Raw genomic sequence first — 23,661 nt, 5'->3', positions numbered from 1 at the left:
AAGGCAGGCCCCAACCTGGCACCTTTGTTCCTGCTCAGTCACTTACCAGGAATGCGCTTCCCCCTGCCCTCTGTCTGGCCTACTGACGAGACAGATCACATTCCACCTCCTCCAGGAAGGCTTCTTGGCTACTCTAGACTCCAGGAATCTTTCTTTGGCCTGGCATTGTACTATTACACACACAAAGTACACACATTCATATACACATACATAGACACACACGTCACACGCACGCACACATACATGTACAAAACGTATAACACACATGCATACACCCATAGACACAGACACACACCAGTGTTATCAAGTGAAAACTGTTCAGTATACCTTTTCTCTCCAAATAGACTATAAACTCCTGGAACGCCTGGCACAGACCTAGGCCTGCGAGAAGCACTCAGGAGACGCTCTCTTCCTGACCAAAGCCCCCTTGTCCAGGCCTCCCTTGCCTATCTGTACAGGGGCTGGTGACAGGCATTGCTCCCCCCACCCTGGGGATCAGGTAGGTAAGGCCAATGCTACAAAGTGCCTCAGCCTCTAAAGGAAAAATTCCCTCTCTGCCCCAGAATGCTGTCCTATGATAAACAGGATGCAGACAAATCCCAATGAATCCTGGGATTCGAGCAATTTTAACACAGCTAATCTGACATCATCTCTTTGACCACAGCAATGCTCAAGGGGGGTGGCCCTGACCTATTTTTGGTGGGCAGTCCCTGCCAGAAGGGGCAGCCTTGCAGGTCTCCCCATTCCTGGTCCCGGGGCAGGGGGTGGAGCTTAAGCCTGGCCCCTCCCGCTACTGGAGGTTCCCATTTTGGATTTGAGCCACAGCTCAGAGAACAGGCTCAGTGGAGTTTGAAACACCCAACATCCTTAATGGCCTTGCCGAGCATTAACCCTGCCTCGGGGGAGATGGTCAGCTCTACCTGCAAATACCCCCATTATTGAACCCCAAATTACTGCTACATCCATCAGAATTAAGACCCGCCACAGGGCTTTTACGATGGGAAGGTGGGTCTTTACCATGGAAAAGCCTTGCTCTGAGAGCCAGCCCTGAGAGACCTGGAGAAGGGACGGGCTAGCTGGGATTTCCGGGGGGAGTTAGGGTGGGCTGGAGGGTCTGTTGGCCAAGCAGGGCTAGGAGGGCCCCCATGGGAGCCTGAAGGAGATGGGGGCAGCTGTCTTCTTTAACAATGCTGCTCTTACACAATGAAAAACCTTGGGCAGACAGAACTTTCTTCGGTCTCAACACTCCCAGTTGCTCTGTGGTGGAATGGGCCAGCTCAGCCCTCTGCAGCATGGTCTAAACACTCACCCAGAAGCACTCCACGGAAGCTGGTACAACCTGACCCTGGCAGCAGAGCTGACGGGGACCCGAGACCCCACCAGGCCATCTGTGTCCCTAGTACTCCCCCCGACCCTTCTTAACTGCAGGGTGCTCCCTGGGGCTTGGGCACGGCTCTGTCACTCACCAGAGAGCCCCTCCCCTCACCCTGCTCTCGGCTGGCTCCCCCAGGATGGCAGTGGTTGGCAAAGAGCCCAGCTAGTCCCATTTCAACTACCCAGGCTGGGTGGGGTCTGAGGGATTTACTGCAAGCGGGAGGCCGCCACTCCCAAAAGGGGCGGCAGGGCTGAGACACAATCTTCAGGCAACCAAGCTGGGACTTCAAGCCCACCCCCACCTCGCCCACCCCATGCCATCCCCCTTTGTCCCCCTCCCCTATCTGTAATCCACAAACTTGACAAAGTCAATCTCAGGAAGGTGTCCCAGAGCCTGGGGATATACCTCCTCCAGGAAGCTACCATTTGGAAAGGACTTCAGGGAATGTCAATTTTTAAACCCCAATGAGGTGGGAACTTACTAATGGAAGTTCAGGCAACAGGACCCCAATGTCTCTCAAAATCACATTCACTCATACTGTGCGGTGGTGAGGACAGGTGGGCTTCTGTGTAGGTCGTACATCTACAGAGAGTTCACCATGCCTCTTCCGCAGACACCAAGCTAAATAAAGTCCCCGGACGGTTGCTCAGATTAGTGAGCGCCTCCCCTTGTCTACTCCCTGGGTGGGGATTCTGGCCAAGTGCTGGGCAGCCCTGTGTCCGCAGCACGGCTGGAGGGCTGCAGCGGGCGTAGCAGGGACAGCGCTCTGCTGGCTGGGCCAGGTTATCTGCGGGAGAGGCTATGACCTGAGAGATCGTAGACGGTAGATGGGAAGCTTTGTGTCCAGAAGGGGTTGCTCAAAGACAGGCCACTAAGAGCAAGAGACTGCTCTTAGCCTGTGGGTGCTCCGGGCTGCTGCGTCAGCTCTGGGTGGTGGCTGCCCCATGGTGGGCATGGCAGAGCCCCATGCAGGGCAGGGTCTGGGCCGGCTGGCCAGCCCAGTTGTGGAGGCAAGAACTGTCCCATCTGTGCACTGCCCTGCTGGCCCTCCTTCCCCTCCCACCTTCTGCCTTCCCAAGTCCTGCCTCAGTAGCTGCAGGGAGGCAGGGGACACTATCTTTCCCAGAGCCTTCCAAGTGCCATTAGGCAAGTGGCTACTCCTTGGTCGTCCGTATCCCAAGGTCTCCCATGGCAGCCTTCAGCCCGGCCTTCTGCAGCCTCCACATCCAAATGCATCTCCAGGGACTTCTGTCCAACAGGATGTGTGAGGCTTAGCAGAGCAGAGCTCAAGCAAGCACCCAGCCCTGAGGCGTGCTTCTCTGAGAATGGCAGTACCGTCTTCACGAACCAGAGCACGCTGCGGGGATGGGGTAGGACAGCCCGCCGCCTCACGGGACCTCTCTTCTGGCTTCCTGCTACCTCCGTCCTGGGGCCACCCTGGGTAGATGCTCCATCCCAGGCAAGGTGGAGGGACAGGGGCTGTGACCTCAGGCCAGACAGCCTGGATCTGCCCCAAGAGGCCGGTGAGAGCAGAGGCGGGGAGGTGACCTCACATTGCTGCACCTTGGCCTTCTCAGCCGGAAGGCGTAAACAGAAATTTCCTTCTCTTCGGTGTTGTCGTGACAGTCTAGATCAGGGATTTGCAAACGACGGCCTATGGGCTGAATCCAGCCAGCAGCTGTTTTTGTGAATGACGTGTTGCGGGAACACCACCCTTCTTGTTTGTTTGCATATTGTCAGTGACTGCTTTTGCCCTACAATGCGGAGTCACAGAGGGGCAGTGGTGACCGAGACCACATGGCCCGTGAAGCTTTCAGCTTTTCTCCCCAGTACTTTATGGGGAAAGGCAGCTGCCCACTGACCCAGTCAGCACAGGGGGCGCTCCACACAGAGCAGCTTTAGTAACTTACTTTACACCAGTGGGGACAAAGGGACAGCGGCAGTGAGGACAGGTGAGTTTCTAGACCCAACCTGATCAAAACAGAGGCGGTCTACTTTGGTTGGTATATATTTAGTTTCCATATAAGATCTGATTTGAAGAATCTTCACCCATCTACTCACCCCTTCGCTTAACAGAACAAATCAAGCCCTTACCAGTGCCCTGAATGGAGCCTGGGAAGAACTGTTGGAGGCATGGTTTGTGCTGGGAGTTCTCTGGGAATGAGATGGATAATGGAGTTCTAGTCAAGGACAGAGGGCTGGGAGCCAACAGTGGGGACAGGCACTCCCTTTCTGCAGAAACTTCTGGTGTCTCTCCCTCTGCCCAGGGCTCTGCCCCAATCACCCAGGAGGGCTCTACACAGACCTCTCGGTGATGCCCCCTACAGGTCTAGGGGAGGCTGCACTATTCTCAGCAGTTCTGGTGGCCCCTGTAGGCTTTGGACCCCAGCAGGGTGGGCACTGACCCTCATTCCCAGACACAGACGAGGGAGGGGCAGACCCTTCCTAAGCCCCACAGAGGAGTAGGGGATGCTTTACTCAAGGAACACTTTTCCCTTTCAGCTCCTTCCTTCTGCTCTCAGGGTCCCTTCCAGACCCTCAGAATCTTCCACTCCAATCTGCTCTCCTCCCCTCCAACCCCATGCCTGGCTCTCCAGGACCCGGGAGTTTCTGTAGACCAGGGCCATTTAACAGGTCCTCCTGGGAGGATGGAGATGGTCTTTATCTGTCCAGTGCGGTAACCGTTAGCTACATGTTGCTACTGAGCACTTGAAATGTGGCCAGTGTGACTGCAGAACTGAAATTCTAACTCTGCTCAACTTTAACTAACCTGAATAACCACGACGGCTTGTGTGCTGGACAGCACAACTAGAGGCAAAAGGGGTTCACTGTCACTTCATTCCAGGGACTCCATCTGGAGCCAGAGCCTCCTGAAGTGCTCCCAGTGATGCTTTGAGAAAGGAGGGCGAAGAGCCTCTGGGTGGACTGGAAGGAACAGATGGAAGAGGGGGGTCCCCTTTGCCCGTCCCCACTGTGTGGTCCCTCACAGCCTCTCAGCACACCCATCACAGCTGTTTTAGTTCTCAGGGATGTTGCTCCTCCGCTCACTGTTCTGAACCCTGACAGCATGTGGTCTTCTATCGTAGGCAGGATCACCCTCACCCATGTAGGCAGATGACCTGGGATCACCATTTATCCTGCAGAAGGTGAAAAAGGAGCGCATGTCCCCCTGCACAGGGCCAACGTTCTAGGATCCCATGGCAAGAATCTGGATATTCCGATGTCTGAGACCAGTCTCCATTTTGCAAGGTCTTGAGCAGATCATGCAGCCTCTCTGGGTTTCACCTACATTACTCTTATATGTGTATTATATATACTCTTATATATTCGGGGCCACGAAATCCATCTTCTCTGCCTCCCAGGCCTGCTCCAGGGAAAGCATGAGAAAGGCCATGTAAGACACCTTGACTTGTGTTGTTAGTATTTGTATTCTTCCGTCTCCTACCCAAGGAAGCCTCTCCTGTCAGTGTCTGATGGATTCAAGTATTTCAATATGCTTCCAACTAAAGCACAACCTTTTATAACCATCGCGATTATAGAGTTTAGGGGAAAATGAGTGTAAGTGAGTGTGAGAGAGAGCATGTATGTGAGTGTGTGTGTGTCGTGGGAAGTTCCCTTTTCCTGGTATTACCTGCTGGACCCCTGGAGGACAGGTGCATCCCAAACGTCAGACAAGAGTATCCTCTGGTTTAAAACCTTCCCCAGGGAGGAAACATTCTAACTTGTGCTCCCCTGTAGGCAGGAGCCATGGACAGGGAGGGTACCAGTGGACAGGGGAGGAGAGGACAAGGAAGGCATTCTTGGAAAGATCTGAAGTTGAACCAGAAAAGAGAAAAACACAAAAAACCCTCAACCCATTCTAAGCTATTAGTGTCTTTTACTAGACCGTGTAAAATGGAAGGGAAAAAAAAAAAGACACAGGAAGGAACTAGAAACAGATGAAGATGGCCCCCAATGGTCCCTACCCACTGGCATTCACACCCTTCTTAGTCCCTTCCGACACAGTACCAGGGTTAGTCTGTGTTGACCAACAGAATATGGCAGGAAGTATGGTATTTCACTTTTGAGATTAGGCTACAAAAGACCTGACAGCTTCTTTCTCTCCACTCGTTCTGTCATGAGCGCCCTACGGAGAGGCCCACATTGCAAGGAAATGAAGCCTCCGGCCAACAGCCAGTGAGGAACTAGGGCCTGCCAACAACCACGTCAGTGAGCTCGAAAGTGGATCTTCCAGTCCCATCTGAATCAAGTCTTCAGGTGATCACAGTCTCTGCCAACACCTCGTCCAAAATCTCAAAAGAGACCCTGAGCCAGAACCACCCAGTTGAGCTGCTCCTGGGTTCCTGACCCGTGGAAATTGTGTGAGATAATAACTTTGCTGTCTGAAGCTCTAAGTTTTGGAGTAATTTGTTATGCAGCAATGGATAACCAATACAAACATGGAAGCCAAGCTCTGTGTCCAGCAAACCATCATTGGAAATAACTGGCAGAGTCCCTAAAGCAGTCTGTCTCTCTCACACACACACACACAGCTATAAACACAGATGAATATTCCACAAACACATGCAGGCAGTAAGTCCTCACGTTTGAGCAGCCCTCGATATTTTACCTATTTTCAGAGCATCATCACATTGGAATTGCAAAGGAGCCATAGAAGGCAGATGTCCTATTTTGTAGACGAGAAGCATGTCTCAGAGAGGTGAAGTCATGCCTTGGAGGCTCCACTTCTAGCAAGACGACCCAAACCAAGTCTAGACAAGTCAGCACACCCAAGTGTGCCCCAAACTCTCAGCACAAGGTCATTCTCTTAACTCTGGGTCATCACTAAAGGCTCCCATGAAAATACAAAGTGACCTGCCTTGGGTTACCCGTTAAGGCTAGACTGACTCCTGACACCCCAGTTCATGAGATGAGATGCAAGAGAGGTCAAACTGGATACACAAGGAACGGCTTGAGAGGAGGGGGAGGTGGGGAAGATGAGGAGGCCGAGATGGTTTCCCTAATCGCATGCAGAGTAAGCACCAAGGTCAAGGTCAATGTACAGAACTAGAGCTTCAGCCAGGACAGGGCGCCCGGGACCGAAGTCAGAAGGCTCCTTGGGAGGGGGCTGGCCTCCCTTGGGCCCTGCCTGGAGAGGTCCTAAAGATTACCTTCCCCACCCCACTCCTGACTATGTGCCAGCCTTCTGGATCATCAAGGCAAAGTCAGAAACCTGCCCTCTGCTTGTCCCACCTTGGGCCCTGCCCAGCCTTTCACAGGCCTGGCCACAGCTCACAGTTCAGAGGCACCAGGTTTCCTGCTCAGGGTGACCATCTGCTCTCTGACGCACCGAGCCAGGCTGGGGCATGCGTCTGCTGTGGCCACTCGGGCACACAGACACGCACACAGCCCCATGTAGTACTTATTTCTCCCTAAACATATTTCTCATCTTTTTGAATCTACACACATCTTTCCCAAGTTCAGTGTCAACCCCGATAAAGGGAAAGCCTGAAATTGGATCCTCTGTCCACAGCATGCTCCCCTTAAGCTGAAAAGATGAGTTTGAAGACAGCTGAAGGGCAGCGGTATTCCTGAGGGAGGGGCGAGCCACAGACGATGCGGGCTCGGGTGCTCACCTGGAGAGGTGACTCAGGAGACGGGCTGGCCCTCCCACACACCAGTGAGTGTCCTTCATGCTCGCGCCCCGCCCCCCCGCCCCCCCCCGCCCCGGCCGGTCCCTGAATCCCTCAGCTGCTGCACCTGCTCCAGGTGAGCCAGGGAACTCGGGCGTGGCGGGGACAGCTCTTCTAGCAACCATGGGGGAAGGTCAGGAGAGGATCAAGGGAGGACAAAAAAGAGCTTGGACGGTGAGGGGCAACACGAGAGGGGGGGCAGCACGGCCAGAGCCAGGCGAGGAAGAACCCAAGCAGAGGGGTGGGTCACGCGCAGGCAGGACTGAGCCCGGCCTGGTCAGGGAACTGAGGGAAGACTGGCGTCGGGAGCGCAGTGAGCGAGGGCAGTGCGTTAGAAGGAGGGGGGGGGGGGCATCCGGGGTGGGGCGGGCTCGTCTTGGGTGGGTTGTGGGGGCGGGTCTGGAATAGCCGGCAATGGCGGGGGGGGGGGGGTTCTGAAGGCCTATTTGACTGCTGTTTAAGACTTCCTCCAAAACCCTCTGCAATGTGAAGGGTGAGTGACTAAGTTTTAAGCCTCCCATAAATTGCTGGTGGATTTGTGCATCCGCCTACAAGCTGGACCTACTGAACTTGCCACTGGTGTGGGCCTGTCTGCTCCCCTCGCTCGGCTGTCCGTCTTCGGCAGCTCCACCCACTCTGCATTTTGAAACGATGCCTGCAGGTGCTCGGAGAGCTGGAGACAATGACACAAACTGCCACCTCAGAGATGACCCTGGGCACGCAGAGGACACCTTGGTCTTCGTTCCCCCCGGGGGTCTGAGCACAGGCATCGCCCCCGGGGACCCACGGGCCTGTGTTCGGGAGTTATTTTAATCCTGTTTGCCGATGTCTTGCCTAATTGAGCCCCTGCATCACTTCTGGAAACCAGGGCCTCCCAAAATACTGCAAACCATAATAGAGGCCACCTTGGCTTCCCCAAAAAACACACACATTGGAATAAATGGCTAAAATTAAATTACTGGGAAGACACAGAAATAACTCTCGGAGCTCAGGGTAAACGCTGACCCAGGCAGGAAGGCTCTTTGGTATTTTTAAAACCTGTGCTCCCGTCCTTGCTGGGGAGCCCGGGGGCGTGGAGGGCACCCTCGTGGCCTAGCTCACCCTCCTGGGGCTGGGGGGAGCTCTGCCCCTCGAGACTGTCCTCCCCAGACAGCTGCCCACCGTCCTGGGACTCACAGCGCCCTTCCTCTGGCCTCTCACCAGGTGGGGCCCCCTCAACCTGGGAAATCTCTGGGCTATTGCAGGAACTTCCTAAATATGTCCACGCGTGAGTCACCCGGACCAGGGAAGGGATCTACCGGCGTGACTAACCTGGTGCAGGGGCGCAGAGGGCAGAGGGTGGGCGACCCCGTCTGGTGGGTCTTGTCTGAAACCTCTTCATTTGTTCATTCCTTTAAACGATGCCCTAGCCTCCAGTCCCCAGGCCTTGTGAAAAGAGCGCCCCCTACCCCCGCCCCGGGCTGCCTTTACTGCCTCTGGCTCTGAGTTAATCAGGGGCTTAATCATGGGTGTCCACAGGAGGCCGAGCGTGCTGAAGAGGGGACAGAGAGAAGTTTTCCAGCAGAGAACTGGTTAGGGGCCCAGGCTCTGCAGCTGGGCTGTTTGAGTTTGCAGTCCAGCTCAGCAACTTCCCAGCTCTGTGACTTGAAGGGAGTTACTCCACTTCTCTGTGCAAGTTACTTTCCTCATCTGTGAAATGGAAATAAAAACAGCATCTCTGTCCTAGGGTTGTTGCAAAGATTATATGAGCTGATAACTGTAAAAGGTTTAGCATGTCTGAACCTAGTGAGCATTCTGGAAGTGCCTGTTAAATCACTGAGTGACTGCCGGGCACGACTCAGGGTGGGCCAGGCTTGCCTGGTGGCCCATCAAAAAGGGTCCCAGAACCAATGCAACGCACTGCCCACCCTGTGGGTAAGGTGGTTGCATGCAGTGTCCCATCTCAGGCAGCCAGATTGCTGGGAGTGTGAAGGCTTGGCCAGGCACCGCTGGGTGCCCAGGGTGCAGACTTAGACCAGATTTGGTCCCAAAAGATGTACATAGGAGTAGCAGACATGGCCCAGATTTCTGGAACTTTTTGGAGAGGGTGAATGGGCTGGGTTAAAGACACAAGGGAGGCTAGCTATTTGCACTGAAAGCCCCAGCAGGCCCGGGGAGCATCTCTGTCTTTCCAGCCCACAGATAAGGAATGGAATATTCCTGGGAAGAGTTCTTTGTCATCTTTAGCCCTGCACTCTCCCTAATACATTTGAGCACTGAAATCAGAAACCCCATTTTATAGCTGAGAAAACCACGGGCTCCAAAATGTGAGGAAACTGCCTTGGGCCACACAAGGAGGGAACCCCAGACGCCACAGCCGCCGGCCCAGCGCTCTTTCCGCCCTGGCACGCTGGCCAGGACGGAGGGGACCCAGAAGTGAACGCTGGGCAGAGGGGCCTCAGCCTCCGTACTTAGAGCCGGGCAGGGTCCTGGGCCTTCTCGTGTACCTGCCATCGCACACCATCTACCTGCATCCCTGCGGGCTGCATGTTAATGTCCTTGGGGACAATAGAAGAATGAGCTTGGCTGGGGTCCTTGTCATCTCAAGAGCCCCTGGCCGGTGAGGGATGAGTTGATCCTGATGGCAAGTGAGCCTGGCCCTGGCCTCGGGGCCCACCATGCAGGGTGTCCCCAGCAAAGGGGCCCTTGGAATTGTCTGTTTCCATCTGCTCCAGCAACGGCGAGAGGGTTGCGGGTTAACATTTGGGAGCCAGTCCCAAATGTCCAGCATTTCAGAAGAAGAGAGGCTAAGACTTCTGCAGGGAAGTAACTAGACCAGCTCGGGTGGCTGGCTCCTGGTGTCCATGCTACCTCCCGTCCCCAGCACAGACCCAGGAGACAGAACATCGCTCTCTATACGACCACTTTCCTAGTCAGCATCTCTCCTGCTCTCCAGGCCCCGAGGCATGTGCCCCGCCTCCTCTTCAGTCAGCTTCCTTGGCCCAGGTCTTCCTCCTTTGCCATCTAGGGCTCAAGAGGTCTGAACGAATCCTAATAGCTGGAAAAAGGAGCAGAGGAAAAACAAGGAGCCGCACTCAGCTTCCCAGCGGCAGGCACGGGCTGGGAGGTGCCCACTGCCAGGGCGGGCAGGCCTGGCACTGGGAGCTCTGCCAAAACGCACACCATGGCCACGCACGGACGCGGGTCCTGGGCCCAAGGACGTGCTGGTGCTTCCCCGGGAGAGGGACCTCAGAGGGGCTGGTTTACTTTCCCATGAAGTGTGATGCCGTGAGCAGGTTCTGAGCACGGAGCACGTGCCAGGAAGGAGGGGCAGGAACGAGAGCATTGTGGGCCAGCCTGCAGGGTCCTCTGGGCAGCCTGTTCCGCCCAGCAGTGCCGGGTGAGGCGGGCGTTGCTCAGAGGATGATTGGGCCATTACTATCTGTACAAAGGCAGGGGTCTTCTCTAGGCGTACCAGGGCCTTCATGTCAACCACACACAGACCTGGACACCTGGCTTCAAGAAATGAGCTGTTCTTCTTTTCGAGAGAGCTCGTTTGGGGGTGGGCGTGGGGGAGGAGGAGAAGGAGCCTAAAAATAATTCCTATCTGACTCATTTTGCTTAGAATCTGACAGGGCTGCCTGCCAGGTGGGGGTTTGCCTGTCCCATTTTCTTATCTATCTTTAGCAGGGGCTTAATGAGGGCAATTTCCTTGCTGCGATATAAAGACAAACCGCGGGCAACGGGAGTGTAATCTGTCTCGCTGTCCCCTGGGCTCCTGATGACAGGATGACAATGATGGTCACTGCAGGGCTGAGCAGTCGGGGGGCTTTGGGACGGGGCAAATGAAGCAGTGGTCCGGCCTGTGAAACCCAAGCCAGGTGACGACCGCGGAGGAAGTGTCCCCTGCTCCTTTCTTCTGTCCTGCCATCTCTGCTACCCGCAGGAGAGCAAGATAAATTACTCAGGCCTAAAACCCCAGCACTTACAACATAGTCCTGTATCTTCAGCATCTCTCCTCCTGTCTTAAAGGGCAAGCACAGTCCTTTCTCATCATTCACGGTGTTACATTCTATGTAACTATGTAACTATCCTGTGCACACTGAATCAGCAACTGCAGAACCACTGCTCCCAGGAGGAAGACAGGGTGAGGTCCCTGCGAGCCTCTGGTCACAATGTTTTCTCCAGTTGATCAATACATAACCTCGCTTTATGTGTGCTTTGGTTTAAAGACACTATGTAATATACATTGTCGATTCACTAACACTGAACTTGTCGCCAACAGCACTGACTCTGGCTAGAATGAAGCTTATCTAATACACATATTTCTCCAGAAGGCACATCCCAGCCTCTTGCTCTTAGGAACACTAGACAGCACTTCAGCACTATGCTTGGGGGCCATCTGAAACAGCAAATTCACCAATAAAAGCACATCAATGGAAAACACACGGCATTAAACAGATGGTGAGAAGGACACTTGTTCACGACAGGAGAGCTGGAGCAAGGAAGCAGAGAGTCACCTGTGTGTTGGGCGACTCAAGTTCCCCCCCTACCCTGGGCGTGTCCATGAGTGACTGTGAAAACACTGTATTGATTTAGGGCCACAAACACATTTTAATGAGGGGGCAAGTTTACAATATGGAATCTAAGAAGTAATGAGGATCGACTGTATTTCCAAAAGGGCTACCTTAACGACTCGTGAATGAGCTGATGGATGGACCTAGGACTCTGAACTAGACTAATTCCTGATCAGTTCCTGGCGGACAAGACCTGGGGCTTAGTCATCTTCATAGATGAAGGGCTCCATGACTGCAGGAGTGATGTGAGGTGCCAAAGGGAACAGCAAGTTCCAGAAAGTAACTGTGACTCAGAGACAGGTCCGGAGGCAGCAGTGGCATCGCCCAGGGTCTCTGCCCGGGAGCCAGGCATGAAGAGGAGGAGGGGTAAGGTGGACTTCAGAAGGGAATGAGGGGTCTCCCATAACCAGTGATGGCCATCAAAGAGCGTGTCAGACAGTGAGCTTAACAAGCGTTAACGACAATTCTAAATTAAATGTTTGTATTTAGAGTGAGAAGGAGGAGGCAAGCATGAGGCTGCTGACAGGAGGATGATGGCAAGTGAAGGGAGCCGCTAAGAGAAAGGTCTGCCTTCCGTCGGAGAACTCGTGTTGGGCCAGGAAAGGCAGACCCACCTAGAGCACCGTCAGTATGATGCTGAGAGCCCTGGAGGAAGTCACGGGAGAGAGACGGGCACTCTGCGGGCTCCTCTCCTTGTTTAAGAGATGAAGCAACACGGCTCAGAAAGAGAGAGCTCTCCCCGCGAGGCCACCAACGGCCCCTGACGATCCTGAGGAACAAGGTGCTAGACACTGCAGCTGTGCATATACAGTTCCAATTTTTGTAAGTCAGAAAAACACAGATAGCATCTCTCCCATAGAGATCCCCAAGCAGGTGATTTGGAAGAGAAGATGTTACTACTCATAGCTAGCACAGAGTCACACGGACCAAGACGGGGCCAGACCAAATCTACGTCCTTTTTTGAAAGGGTGACTATCCCAATACACTGCTGGAGTCCTGCAAACATCAAGATGCCGGGAGTGTTTCCGGGGGCTTGCCACATCACTCCATCCTGGGACCTGCCTGATCCATTTAAAAAAAAAAAAACTTAAAAGAAAATTGAGATATAATTCACATACCACAAAATCCACCCTTCTAAATTACACAATTCAGGATTTTTAGTACATTCCCGAAGTTGCCTAGCCATCACCATTAATTCCAGATGTCCTGTTCATTTTTATCAGTGACCTAGATGATGTCACAGAGAGCTTGCAAAATCACATCTGATAGCTGACACTAATGCTGGCCCTAGGGAAAGAGCCTGGCACCCAGGGAGCATTTGGGCACGTGGCTGCAGAGGAAGGGAAGGAGGGGCGAGATTGCTAATTGGTCGTACAGTTAGAGGACAGTCATGGTCAATCATAGGACAGAGGCCGCAGGAGCTGCTGGCGGCTCTGCTCACCCTGCAGCATCCAGGATGTGGCCCGACTGCACCATCTGGGGACCCAGGGAGGGGGTGGCATTCAGAGATGTGGGAATGGCTCGCTCTCCTGCCTCTCGCCCAGCAGCGCCATCTGACACTAGCTGGGGAGGACCGTGGCATTCTTTTCCTGTTTTCAAATCTGCTTTGCACATGGAATAAATTAACTGTTCTGAGACCTTGCTTAATGAAACAAATTAATTTGGAGAACGGCTCTCCTGTCTCCCTAGTCACACGGGCATCAGCCGATGGACCGCTGGTGCCTCCATTAGCTTCCCCACTCTCACTGCTAGGAGGCCAGCTCTGGAGACTTCTAACAGTCTGGGTTGGGGCCCATCAGGAGCCTGGAGTTTTCCTTCTCTTTAGTTCAGTTGGGGGTAGCAGCTGCTGTGAGCTCTGCCCATCTGGCTCTGCTTCTAGGGAGCTTTGTGGGGGTGACTTCTGGGGCAGTGGGAATCCCTGGCCCCCACACCTGTCTCACTGACGCTTTCACAGTCCTCTCACTCTAATGTCCTCCCATCCCCCTCCCAAATCCTCCTCAGGACTCATGGCTAGTTCAATGTCTGCCTCCTCCAGGAAGCGTTCCATCACCACCCCCACTGGCTCCTTTCTCTGAACCTCCTTGAGTAAATCTGTGGATGCCACATCATTGCACACCACGTTCTGGTGGCTGCTGAAGCCAGTGTGCAAGCTCCACCTCAGGCCTTTGAGAGCAGGGACCACACCTGGCACTTCTCTGTTTCCCCACAGCACCAAATGTCACGCTGAGCACTGCTCCCTCAGTCCTCGCTGGAGAGTTAAGGAGTGCTTCACTGGGGTGTTCGCTGAGACGTGCACCCAGGTCCCGCTTCAGGAACAACGCACTCACCCCCTGTGGCAGACAGTCCTCAGTGGTCAGCCTTACAGAAATTGCCTGGGATGGACAGCGGCCAGCCCAAAGTCACAGCAGTCCCCATCTGATGACTAGAGCAGACGTTGGGATGCGAAGACCTGCCCCTTCTCTCCATCTTGGGACAACTCTAAAGAGTCACCCCAACTTCAGAAGCCCCCATAGAATCAGGACTCCCCACCCAGACTGCACTGCAGCTCACCTCCTCCCCCTGCCCAGTCCAGCCCCCTCTCCCTTCCTGTCTGCCTGTTGACCCTAAGGGCGCTCCTTAGTAAGTGCGCTGCCTCCTGATCTCCATCCCAGACTCTGCTCCCCAGGGAACACAGACCATGACTTTCTCTCCCTGCCTCAGCTGTTCATCTCTTCAAATACAGTGGGGCTGGGGGAGTAGAGAAGACCCCTGCAGCCCCCGGAGGTGAGCCTTCCCTCAAGGTCAACACGGGCAGAGGGTCAGTGGCGTGGCCAGGACTCAGGCCTCCAGCGTTTGCTCCTCTGCCCTGCGTCCAGTGGGGAGGGAGCTTGGTAGGAGGCGATCCTCAGCGGCTCCCCCTCCAGTCAGCAGCTCTCTGGCTCGGGTGGGGACAGACACCCAGAGGCATGTTGCTCTTCCAGGAATGCATGAAATACTCATTTATCACATTCATATCATGAAGTTCATAATTTTGCCTGAGATCAGCAAACACCTTTGACTAGTTTCCCAAAATAAATAAGCGGTTACCAGTTGTCCATGTTTTGAGAACATTTAAAGGAGAAAACCTTTGCACTGTGCACGAGCTTAACTCTTTTCTGCAGAATGAGGAAAAGATACCCACAACTCAGTTTTAGTCACAGAGGCCCTGGAAGCAGCCCATGGAATCTGAGAGCAGAGTCTGCGGAAGGCTGCTTGAGAGGGGCCCTCCTTCCCTACCAGTCCTGGCAGTCGGGGCAGAGCTTCCCCAAAAGTTGATCCCCGAAAGGGAACAACTGATCCCAGGTGCCCTGCCCCTGGAGGCAACGCAAGAAAGGCTCCCTGTGTTCACAAGCAAACCCAGCACTCATAGGGATCTGGGTTGACAGCCCACCCCCGCTCCTGGCTGCAGACATCCTCGGTCTGTACAGAGTTTTCTGAGCACCTCGGATTCTTCTCTGATCTAAAGGGTGGGCTGATGTTAAGACCATTTCCCAGTGCCTTCCAAGGATGAGCTTGTCAAGCTTCCCGGTTAGTGAACCCATTTTACAGAACAGGAAATAGAGTTTTCAAGACAGAAAGTGATCTGCCTGAATCACAGTCAGCGAGTAGAAGAGGTAGGATTCACATCTGGCATCTAATTAATTCCGGGGCATACAGCTCAGGGTTCAACAACTGGAAAGTAAAAGCAGTCAGGGCACACTCAAGAGGCCGCTGGGGACTAGGATACAGACGAGGGCTCTAGACCCTAGTTCAGAAATTCCTGCTCCAGGCTGTGGGGTAACAGACCCGCAGCAGCTTCAGGTCCGTATTGCCAGGAATTTGCAGCTATCAGACACCAAGTCCAGTCACCCCTGCAGGCCTTCCAGGAGAGCCTCAGAGCCACCAGGGGGATGGAACAGCTCACTTCCCCTCCTGGGCACCCGAGCCTCAGCTGATCGTGCACCCACCAGCTCCCTGCTGTTGGCCTTTTCTGGGTCAGAGGTGCACCTGAGGTTGTGGAGCTGCAAGGGCTGAGAACCAGCGTCAGCAGAGATGAGCTCAGCTCCGCCGCTTCTTAGCTGAACAGTTTGGCTTGTGTCCCCTGCCTCAGTTATTCCATCTGTTAAAAGGGGAAATAGGGCCTTCTCTCCCTTGCAGCAGAGGGGGAGAGAAAAGAGGCTTGAGCCAGAGAGATGCTGGCTGTGCTCTCTGCCACCAAAGTGGAGTCTGGTCCCCTCCCCTTCTGCCACCCAGGGAAGGCAAACCTCTCTCAGTGTGGTTGAAACCCCACTACTAGGAAGCTTAACCTGCTGTACAAAAGTTCACTATCAGGGTCAAGTACAAAGTTTTGGGGTTTAGCAGGGATGTGACCGCCCATCATCAGCTGGGAATGTCAAGGTCGACCTGATGATATTCTGCAGCCGTTCCTGGGACGTCAGAATCACGTGCTCCACCCAGAAGGGCTTGGGAGGCCCCTGGTGCTGGCTTCTTGCTTTCAGACAATGAGGTCCTCAAACTATCTGCTGCCCGCTCTTCTCCTGAAAGTCCCCATTCCCTGGGGACTCCATGATGGCCAAGCATTGGCTGCACTGTATTCCAGATCGTGAATAAAGGTGGGGGCCCCGCCTGGCACACGCCACTGGCTCATCGCGCTTCTGCTGCCCTGAATTGCAGTGTGAGCCCCTGATAGTCAAGATGTTTGTTCCCTGAGCCCGTCTTTGGTCCAGAGGAACACTCTCTCCTTTCATTTCAGCTGATTTTCTCTGGTTTGGGTCCTGGGGAATATGGGGCAGCCACTCCTCAGGGCTCTGTATAAATCTTCCAGTTTACTGGCATGAACGATCTTTCCCTACAGCCTCCTCTTCCCTGGCCCCATCCCGTTAGCCTCTGCTCACAGGACATACTTTCCATCCTTTTAATCATCTTTATTGCCTTGCTTTGGACCCATTCCCGGGTCCACATCCTTTGCGAGGTGCGCTGACTTAACCGGGGGTTTGTTAACACGAGCGCGGCTCAGCGGAAGGTCAGCTTCCCGGTGCCTGCGTGTTCCGCTCCTCTTCCTACATTCCTGGGTCACGCCGCTGCTTTCCGGAGACCTGCACTGTCCGGGGGCTCCTGCTGAGTGAGGCGACCTGGCCCACAAGCGGAGAGGTGGCTGATCAGGGCGCTGAGAGCAGCCTGCCCTTGCCTGGGCCCAGAGGGTGGCTTTTCCTTGAAGCTTGGGGACTCCCCACACCTGCACGCACGCTCTGGGGACCACGGGACGGGGAGGAGCGACACCGAGCCTCTGTTCTTCTGGACACCTCCCTAGTCCCTGGTGAACCCCATTCCTCCTTTAGGGGGCGCTCCCTACTTCTTCCTGCAGGGACCCCAGAAACCAAGTATTAGGCTCTATGAGGCTGCAGAGCAAAAAGGCAGCACACACAGTGCAGTGACCACGCTCTGGTCAGACCACGAACAGGCTTGGTCCCACTCTCCCTGCTCAGTTTCCCCTTTTGATGCAGCTACAGAAAAAGTGCTCGGTGATTGGTTTCTAAGCCGGGATGGCCTTTCTCCCAGATGGCTGTACACTCACTGTCTTCTGGGGACGTTTCAGTCCCACTAAATCCACCAGCTAATGATGAGATGTCCTGGGGGCCTGGTCCCCTGGTTCTTCACCCACCCTGAGTTGTGGCCACCAGCCAGCACTCCAGGGCCCACATGTGAAGGGCGGGATCAGGGACCCTGGTCAGCCTGGTCTCAAGGAGGCTGCACAGGACTGGGCACTTCTAGTCTAGTTTTCTGAGCCAGGATGTTGGCTTGGCTGTATTTTGGCTCCCTGAGAACATTCTCTGTTCATTAAAGGCAAAACCACCAGCCACCACCTTTATCTAAGAAGAAATTCCCTATAGAAGAGAACCTCATCTTAATTTTTCAGGCAGAAGCCTTTCTTTCCTTCCCTCCCTCCCTTCCTTCCCTCTTTTTCTTCCTTCCTCCCTCCCTCTTCTTATATTTCCATCCAGAAATCATTTATGCACATTCAAGCAAAAAAACACAAAAACCAAAAAGAATCCAAAACCAAAAATACTCTAACTCTGCTTTAGCACAAATGGCCACATACTGAAACATCGTTCTGCACCTGGAGTTTTCCATCTAAATACACCTTGAAGACCTTTCAACGTCAGACAGCCTTTAAGGGCACAAAGGCTCAGACTCCTAGAACCCAGCTTCAGTTGTTTGTTCTTATCCAGGGCCACCTTGGCCACATTTTCTGACCCCTGTTACCCAGCCCTCTGCATCCCAGAGGAGATTCTGATTCCAGTCTTAGTTTAAGTGAACCCCCGCAAGGCATTCGAGAGAAGCAGCACACGCAGTTGCTGATCTGTGTGTTCCTGTCACAGCAGAGCCCAGCACGGGCCAGGCACAGCTCCCAGGGCCTAGGCGGAGGACAGACAGATATTCTGGAACTGTGAGCTCCAGAGCCTCCTGGAGGCCATGTTTCAAAACACACATCAGCCAGGTCCTAGGTCCCTGGAGGACCGCAACTGTGTCTGTGCAGTCAGTGCAAAGAGCTTTTCTTCTCCTGAACTGCAAAACCTGCCCTGGACTCCTAAAGGGGTCCAATCCTGGGGCTAACCAAGAGAAGGACAGCCACCGCTGCCCCTGGTCACCAACACCACCATGCCTACTTCATCTCACGGGTATCGGCTGGTGACTGGGAAAAGCAAAACACAGGCTAGAACTGCAGCTACAAAAGGCCGACAGGAAAAGAAAACCCAGAGTTTGCAACGGAGTCTCTCCTACCTTCGATCGTTTCTTCTCCTTCGGAACAACTTCTTCGTGTGCGCGATCTCCACTTCGTGGGGCATTGGGTGGTAGCCCTGCATGGTCGGGGAGGAAGAGGGGATCGTTAGTCACTTCTGAAAGACAGCGAAGAACTTCTGGGTCTGAACAAACTACAACAACACAAAGTTGAGCCTGGAAATTCTAGACTCTGACCACCAAGTCCAGACTGAAAAATGGAGAATGCTAGAGTTAGTGAATTTTCCACCAGGTGATGAGGCTGGAATTACAGAACCAAAGAAGAGTGGGGACACAAAGGGGACCTTAGATTTTTGTCATATCCAGTCACTCAAATTACATACGAGAACACTCAAGGCCAGAGAGGTGGATGAGCAATTTCAAGGTCTTACAGAGAATTAGCAAGAGAATTCGATCCTGTGTTCACTGGCTGTGTGATGGGGGACAAGTGTCTTCTCTAACATCAAGCTTCCTAACACCATGGGAAAGTCAATATCTTCTCCGAGCTGTTGAGAGGACCAAGGAGATGCAACCTCCTTGCAAGCCCTGAGCCTCGTGCAGAGGGAGCGTGTTAGGACTCAGGTCTCCTCATCCTAGTCCAGGATGCCCCGTACAATTTTTACCCAGGATCCTCATTACTTACACTCCTGGGGGCGTATTTAGGGGAAACAAGCAAATAGCTACATGCCTTTTTAAACTTTAAACTGGGAAAATCCTAAGGGTGGTCTTCTGCATACTGTCGTCATGGTAACAGCTATGTACATATCTGCATCGAGGTTGGAGAGAGACCCCCTACCTATAATGCAGGGCTGGTCCCGCACACGCCGGGCTGCAGGCAGAACTGTTTGCACAAGTTGGGCTGATGGCCAGCTCTCTTCTTACCATTTCCCTCCCCACAAAAAAGTATGTTCTGGTGGGACATGGGAGAGCACTGTCATTCCATTATGGGCAGGCTTGGGGTGTGGGAGGAAGGGTCGAGGGTGCCTAGGCCTGGAGGTCTGAGAGGAGGAGGTGGTCTGGCTTGGGCCTGGGACAGCTGGGTACACGTCCTGTCACAAAGTCCACAGCCTGAGTGTGACCCCCATGCCACCCTTAGGGCCCTGGGCACATACAGGGTCAGAGGGTGTGGCAGGGCCCAGTGAGCTGGAGACGGGTCAGGGAGAGTCCATTTAGCACCCTTCCCCCCACTGCCCACTTTACAGACAGGGAGACTGAGGCACTGACCCTCTGTGGTGAAGGCATGTGCAGCCCTCTGGATCTGGGGTCCACGGTGGAGAGTCCCGCTGAGGTGCCTTCTCCAGGCTTACCCCCAGCCAAGGGGCCAGAGTCGGGGGGCCCAGGGAGGACAATGGGCTCAGGAGGATGCAGGGATCTTGGCCTTTTGGACGCTTGGCCCAGACTCCATTGAGTCCAGGGAGGGAATGGCACATTTCAAAACTCATAATATTAGCCCTTCCCTCACACCCTGTGTCTTGCCTCCAACAATCTGGCCAAGAAAGCATGAATGAATTCCGGGTTCAGGCATCACAATGGGTCTCTGCAGACTTAGGATGTGCTTTGTTTAATGGTTTTCTCAAAGGATATTATTTGCTTTCTTTAATACAAAACACAAACAAGGAAAAACACCAAGTCTTCCCCTCTCATTTCCCCTCTCCCACCCCGACTCAGCTCTGGGCTGGCCCCTTCCCTCCCTCCTGGCCTCAGGTCACTGCAGGAACACACTGGGCGTGCCCTGCGGAGACAATGGAAGGAAGCTGGATTGGAGGCCGGACTGAGGGAGCTGTCCCCAAGGCTTGGCCTTCCATGAGCCCAGAAGGTGTCGGCTTCCCCTGTCCCCACCACAAGAGTCCTGGGCTCTGACCTGCATCCTGGCCTCCTCCCCCACACATGGCAGCCATGGTGGGGAGGTACCCTTGTGATCCACCCTCGGCAGGGAGTCCCAGCTCTCTGCCCGGACTCAGTGTGGCCCCGTAGGCATGCGGGACCGCTTGGGGCTTCTAATGAAGCCACTGCTGTGACCTCTGTGTCCATCCATCCACCTCCTCCAAATGACTATACATGTATGTGTGTACGTAGAGAAAACATCATAGTAGTTAAAGGCCTGGGCTCTGGAGCTACACGGAACGGTCAGCTCCTGCCTCTTCCTCTTGATGATTATGACTTTGAGTAGATGACCTGACCTCTGTGCGCCTCAGTTGGTTCGTGTGTTTTGTCAGCCACCGTCAGGTGAGCTTCTGCAGCATCACCCTGGACCACTCAGGCCCTGCCTGCTCTTTCTCCACTAGACTCCCCGCACGGGGACCGTTCTCCCTTCAGCTCTGAGACCTGGCTGTAGTCCTCGCTCTGTCTAACCTCTGACCACTTTCAGTAACTAAGTGGCCCTGGGAGACAAGTAGATGATATAAACCAAGCCTCTCCAGGGAGGGAGGGAGGGAAGACAATACTCCTTCAGCGTGCAGCTTGGGCAGAGTACACGTGAAACACACACACACACCCTGTCCCAGAGGTCAGCGCTGGTCTAAGATGCAGCACTGTGGGGCAGCGCGTCACTGCTCTGGTTGTAGAAACACGTTATGTAAAACCTGCCCCTTCCGGGGCCGTCTGAGGCTAACACCTCGCTGCCTGGGACAGTAGGTGTTTATGGAGGATTAAAGGCAGGCGCAGCAGAGCTGCTGGTCCCAGGCTGGGAGTGCAAGGGCCTTGCCCTGAGATGACAGCTGCAAACAAGCATATCTTGGGTCTGGGGGTGAGGGCAGGGGGAGGGAGGGCAATATAAGCACACTGAGCAAGGCAGCACGTGTGCCTGGTGGTGCTGAGACCGGCCGACTCTGTGACAAGAGTGATGTGTGTCCTCCGAGCCACAGGCTCCCCTCCCCCTACACGTCCAGCCACCCATCCCTCTACCCACACATCCTATAAATACTGTTGTTTTAGAAACTGCAGATAGAGTAGTGAAAAAGCAACAGCAAAAAGCTTGTTCCTATAGAGCACACCTTCCAGTGAAAGGAGAGAGATGACAAACAAATAGACAGATAATCTGATAAACGATGAAAAACGCTACAGAGCAGAACAAGGCAGGATGGAGAGGCGAGAGCAGCGGGGCTGAGGGTGGGCAGGGAAGACCCCTCTGCTCCTTGCCATCCATCCATCAATCCACCCACCCACCTGACCATCCTTGATTCTTCTTCACCCAACCACCTCTGAAGGCCCACTATGTGTCAGGTGCATCAGATGGAAAATTCCAGAATGAAGAGACCCCGTCCCAGCCCCAGGAGCTCAGGCGGACATAAACAAACAATGCCGTGCAGCATGGTAGAGCTGTGCCTCCGGCAGCCCCGAGGAAGGAATGAGGACCTCTGTTGGAGGTCAGGGAGGCCTTCACCAGGGGTGGTACTTGAGCTGAGTGTAAGGGTGGGACAGGAGCACAAGGGAGAAGAAGGTGTGTTATATCCTCAACCTGCAGGCCAACAACGCCAGCGTCATGAGCGGAGTGAGTGGAGACACGCTTGGCACCGTGGGAGGAGACGGAGGCACCGGGGTGCTCCGAGGACCAGGGCGGGTGATCCTGACCACAGCAACTAGCGTGGTGCCATCTGTATAGTCCTCTTCACCCCTGCAGTGAGTAGAACTGTGAGCCCCCAAAAGATCAGCTGGAGTCCTAACCCTGAGTCCCTGTGGAGGTGACCTGACTTGGAAATAGGGTCTTTGTGCATATGATCAAGTTCAGATGTCATGCCCTAAATCCAGTGACTGATGTCCTTGTAAGAAGAAGGAAATTTGGACACAGAGACACAAGGAAGAAGGCCATGTACAAATGGAGGCAGTGTTTGCAGCGATGCGGCTTCAAGCCAAGGAAAGGCACGGATTGCTGGCAGCCACCAGAAGCCAGGAGAGGCAAGGATCCTTCCCTAGAGGTTCCAGAGGGAGTGCGGCCCTGAAGACACCTTGACTGCAGACTTCCAGCCTTTAGAACTTGAGACTGCAAATTTCTGTTGCTTTAAGTCACCTAGTTGGTGGCACTCTGTTATGGCAGCCCTAGGAAGCTAATACACTCCCCCGCCATGCATCCACAGCCCTGGGCCCGCCCAATCGCCTTCCTCACTGGCTCCCTCAGCAGCCCCCGCTCGTTACTCCCAGAGCGGTCTTTCCAGACCCCAGATGTCACAGGATATTCTGAGTCCATCTGATTCTCCCTGGTGATTGAACACTACCAACCCCATGCCCGCACTGTTCTAAAACCTTTTTGGCTGTAAATCCACAGGGGCTGCTCCAATGGTGGAATGCCAGGCTCTGTTCCAGACACTTTGTCTGGAGGGGTCTTCCAGCCCCCATCAAACCAACAGCTTAGGATGGTGCCCAGGTCTCTGCCTTCACCACTCTTCTGGTCTATTTGAGATGAGAGATTCAAATTCCTACAGAGCAGGCAGGGGAGTCCGGGGCTCAGGGACCATGCTTCCTGGCCCAGCCCCACCCTCCAGCACACCTGGAGGGCCCAGGAGACGGGAGGGAGCAGGGAGGACTTCCTGAGAGAAGGAGACTTGAGGCTGGAAAGATGCACTTGCTGCTACCGCTGCTCCCCAGCCATCAGGTGACCCCCTCGACCTGGGTCCCAGGCTGGGCTGCTGCGAGGACAGCCCCTCGGTCCCATACCTCACCCCAACAAGGTGAGTCCCAAGAGGGCAGGGACCCACCTGGCTCATGGACCACTGTACGCCCAGCACTGGAAGGGTGCGTGGCTCAAGGAGGTGTTAACTAAGTACCTGCTGAAGGAGAGACAAAAAGGAAAAGGGGGAAGAAGAGGACAAGAGCCTAATTTTGGTGGAACTTCCACTAAATAAGGTCTCTGGATAGAAATATCAATGGGAGTGGTGGTGGCAGTGGCAGGTGCAGGAGGAGCTCCTGGCTTCACAGGGGGCCACACGCCCCACACTCTTCACCTCGCGGACTCCCCAGACAGGGCCCCAGGGCTGAGATGCCGAAGTCAGTGAGCGGGGCGGGCCAGGCCCATGTGTGTCCACTGTCCCCGCCTCTCACCGCATCACCTGCTTTCCTGCAGACCCAGGGGAGCTGCAGGCTCCCAGCACCGCCAGGGTCCGTCAGGGCCTCCACCCCCACTGGCCAGGTGAGGCTGCCCACACGCACTCGGGGGCCTCACCGCGTAGAAGTCCCGCATCTGCATGCATTGCTCACACGGGGCTGAGATGTGCCCACCCCGCGGCTGTGGACTGTGGAGACGGTGAAAGCGGGAAGGGTCACCCCCCCACGCATCCTTCTCCCTCAG

General features: G+C 54.4%; 1 protein-coding gene across 9 annotated transcripts in view; it reads right to left on the bottom strand.

Moving 5' to 3' along the window:
• CTIF (cap binding complex dependent translation initiation factor) overlaps positions 1–23,661 on the bottom strand; it is a 283,059-nt gene that overhangs the window by 113,301 nt on the left and 146,097 nt on the right. For all 9 annotated transcript variants that reach the window (XM_074355340.1, XM_074355338.1, XM_074355344.1 and 6 more), the window contains one exon: positions 18,384–18,460. In XM_074355340.1, the coding sequence (XP_074211441.1) occupies positions 18,384–18,460 (77 nt within the window). The remainder of the gene's footprint in view (positions 1–18,383; positions 18,461–23,661) is intronic.

Source organism: Camelus bactrianus, chromosome 30, assembly GCF_048773025.1.
Source record: "Camelus bactrianus isolate YW-2024 breed Bactrian camel chromosome 30, ASM4877302v1, whole genome shotgun sequence".
In the NCBI taxonomy this organism is placed as follows: Eukaryota; Metazoa; Chordata; class Mammalia; order Artiodactyla; family Camelidae; genus Camelus; species Camelus bactrianus.
The sequence above is the reverse complement of the archived record's forward strand: the minus strand, read 5'-3'. Positions and strand labels throughout refer to the sequence as shown.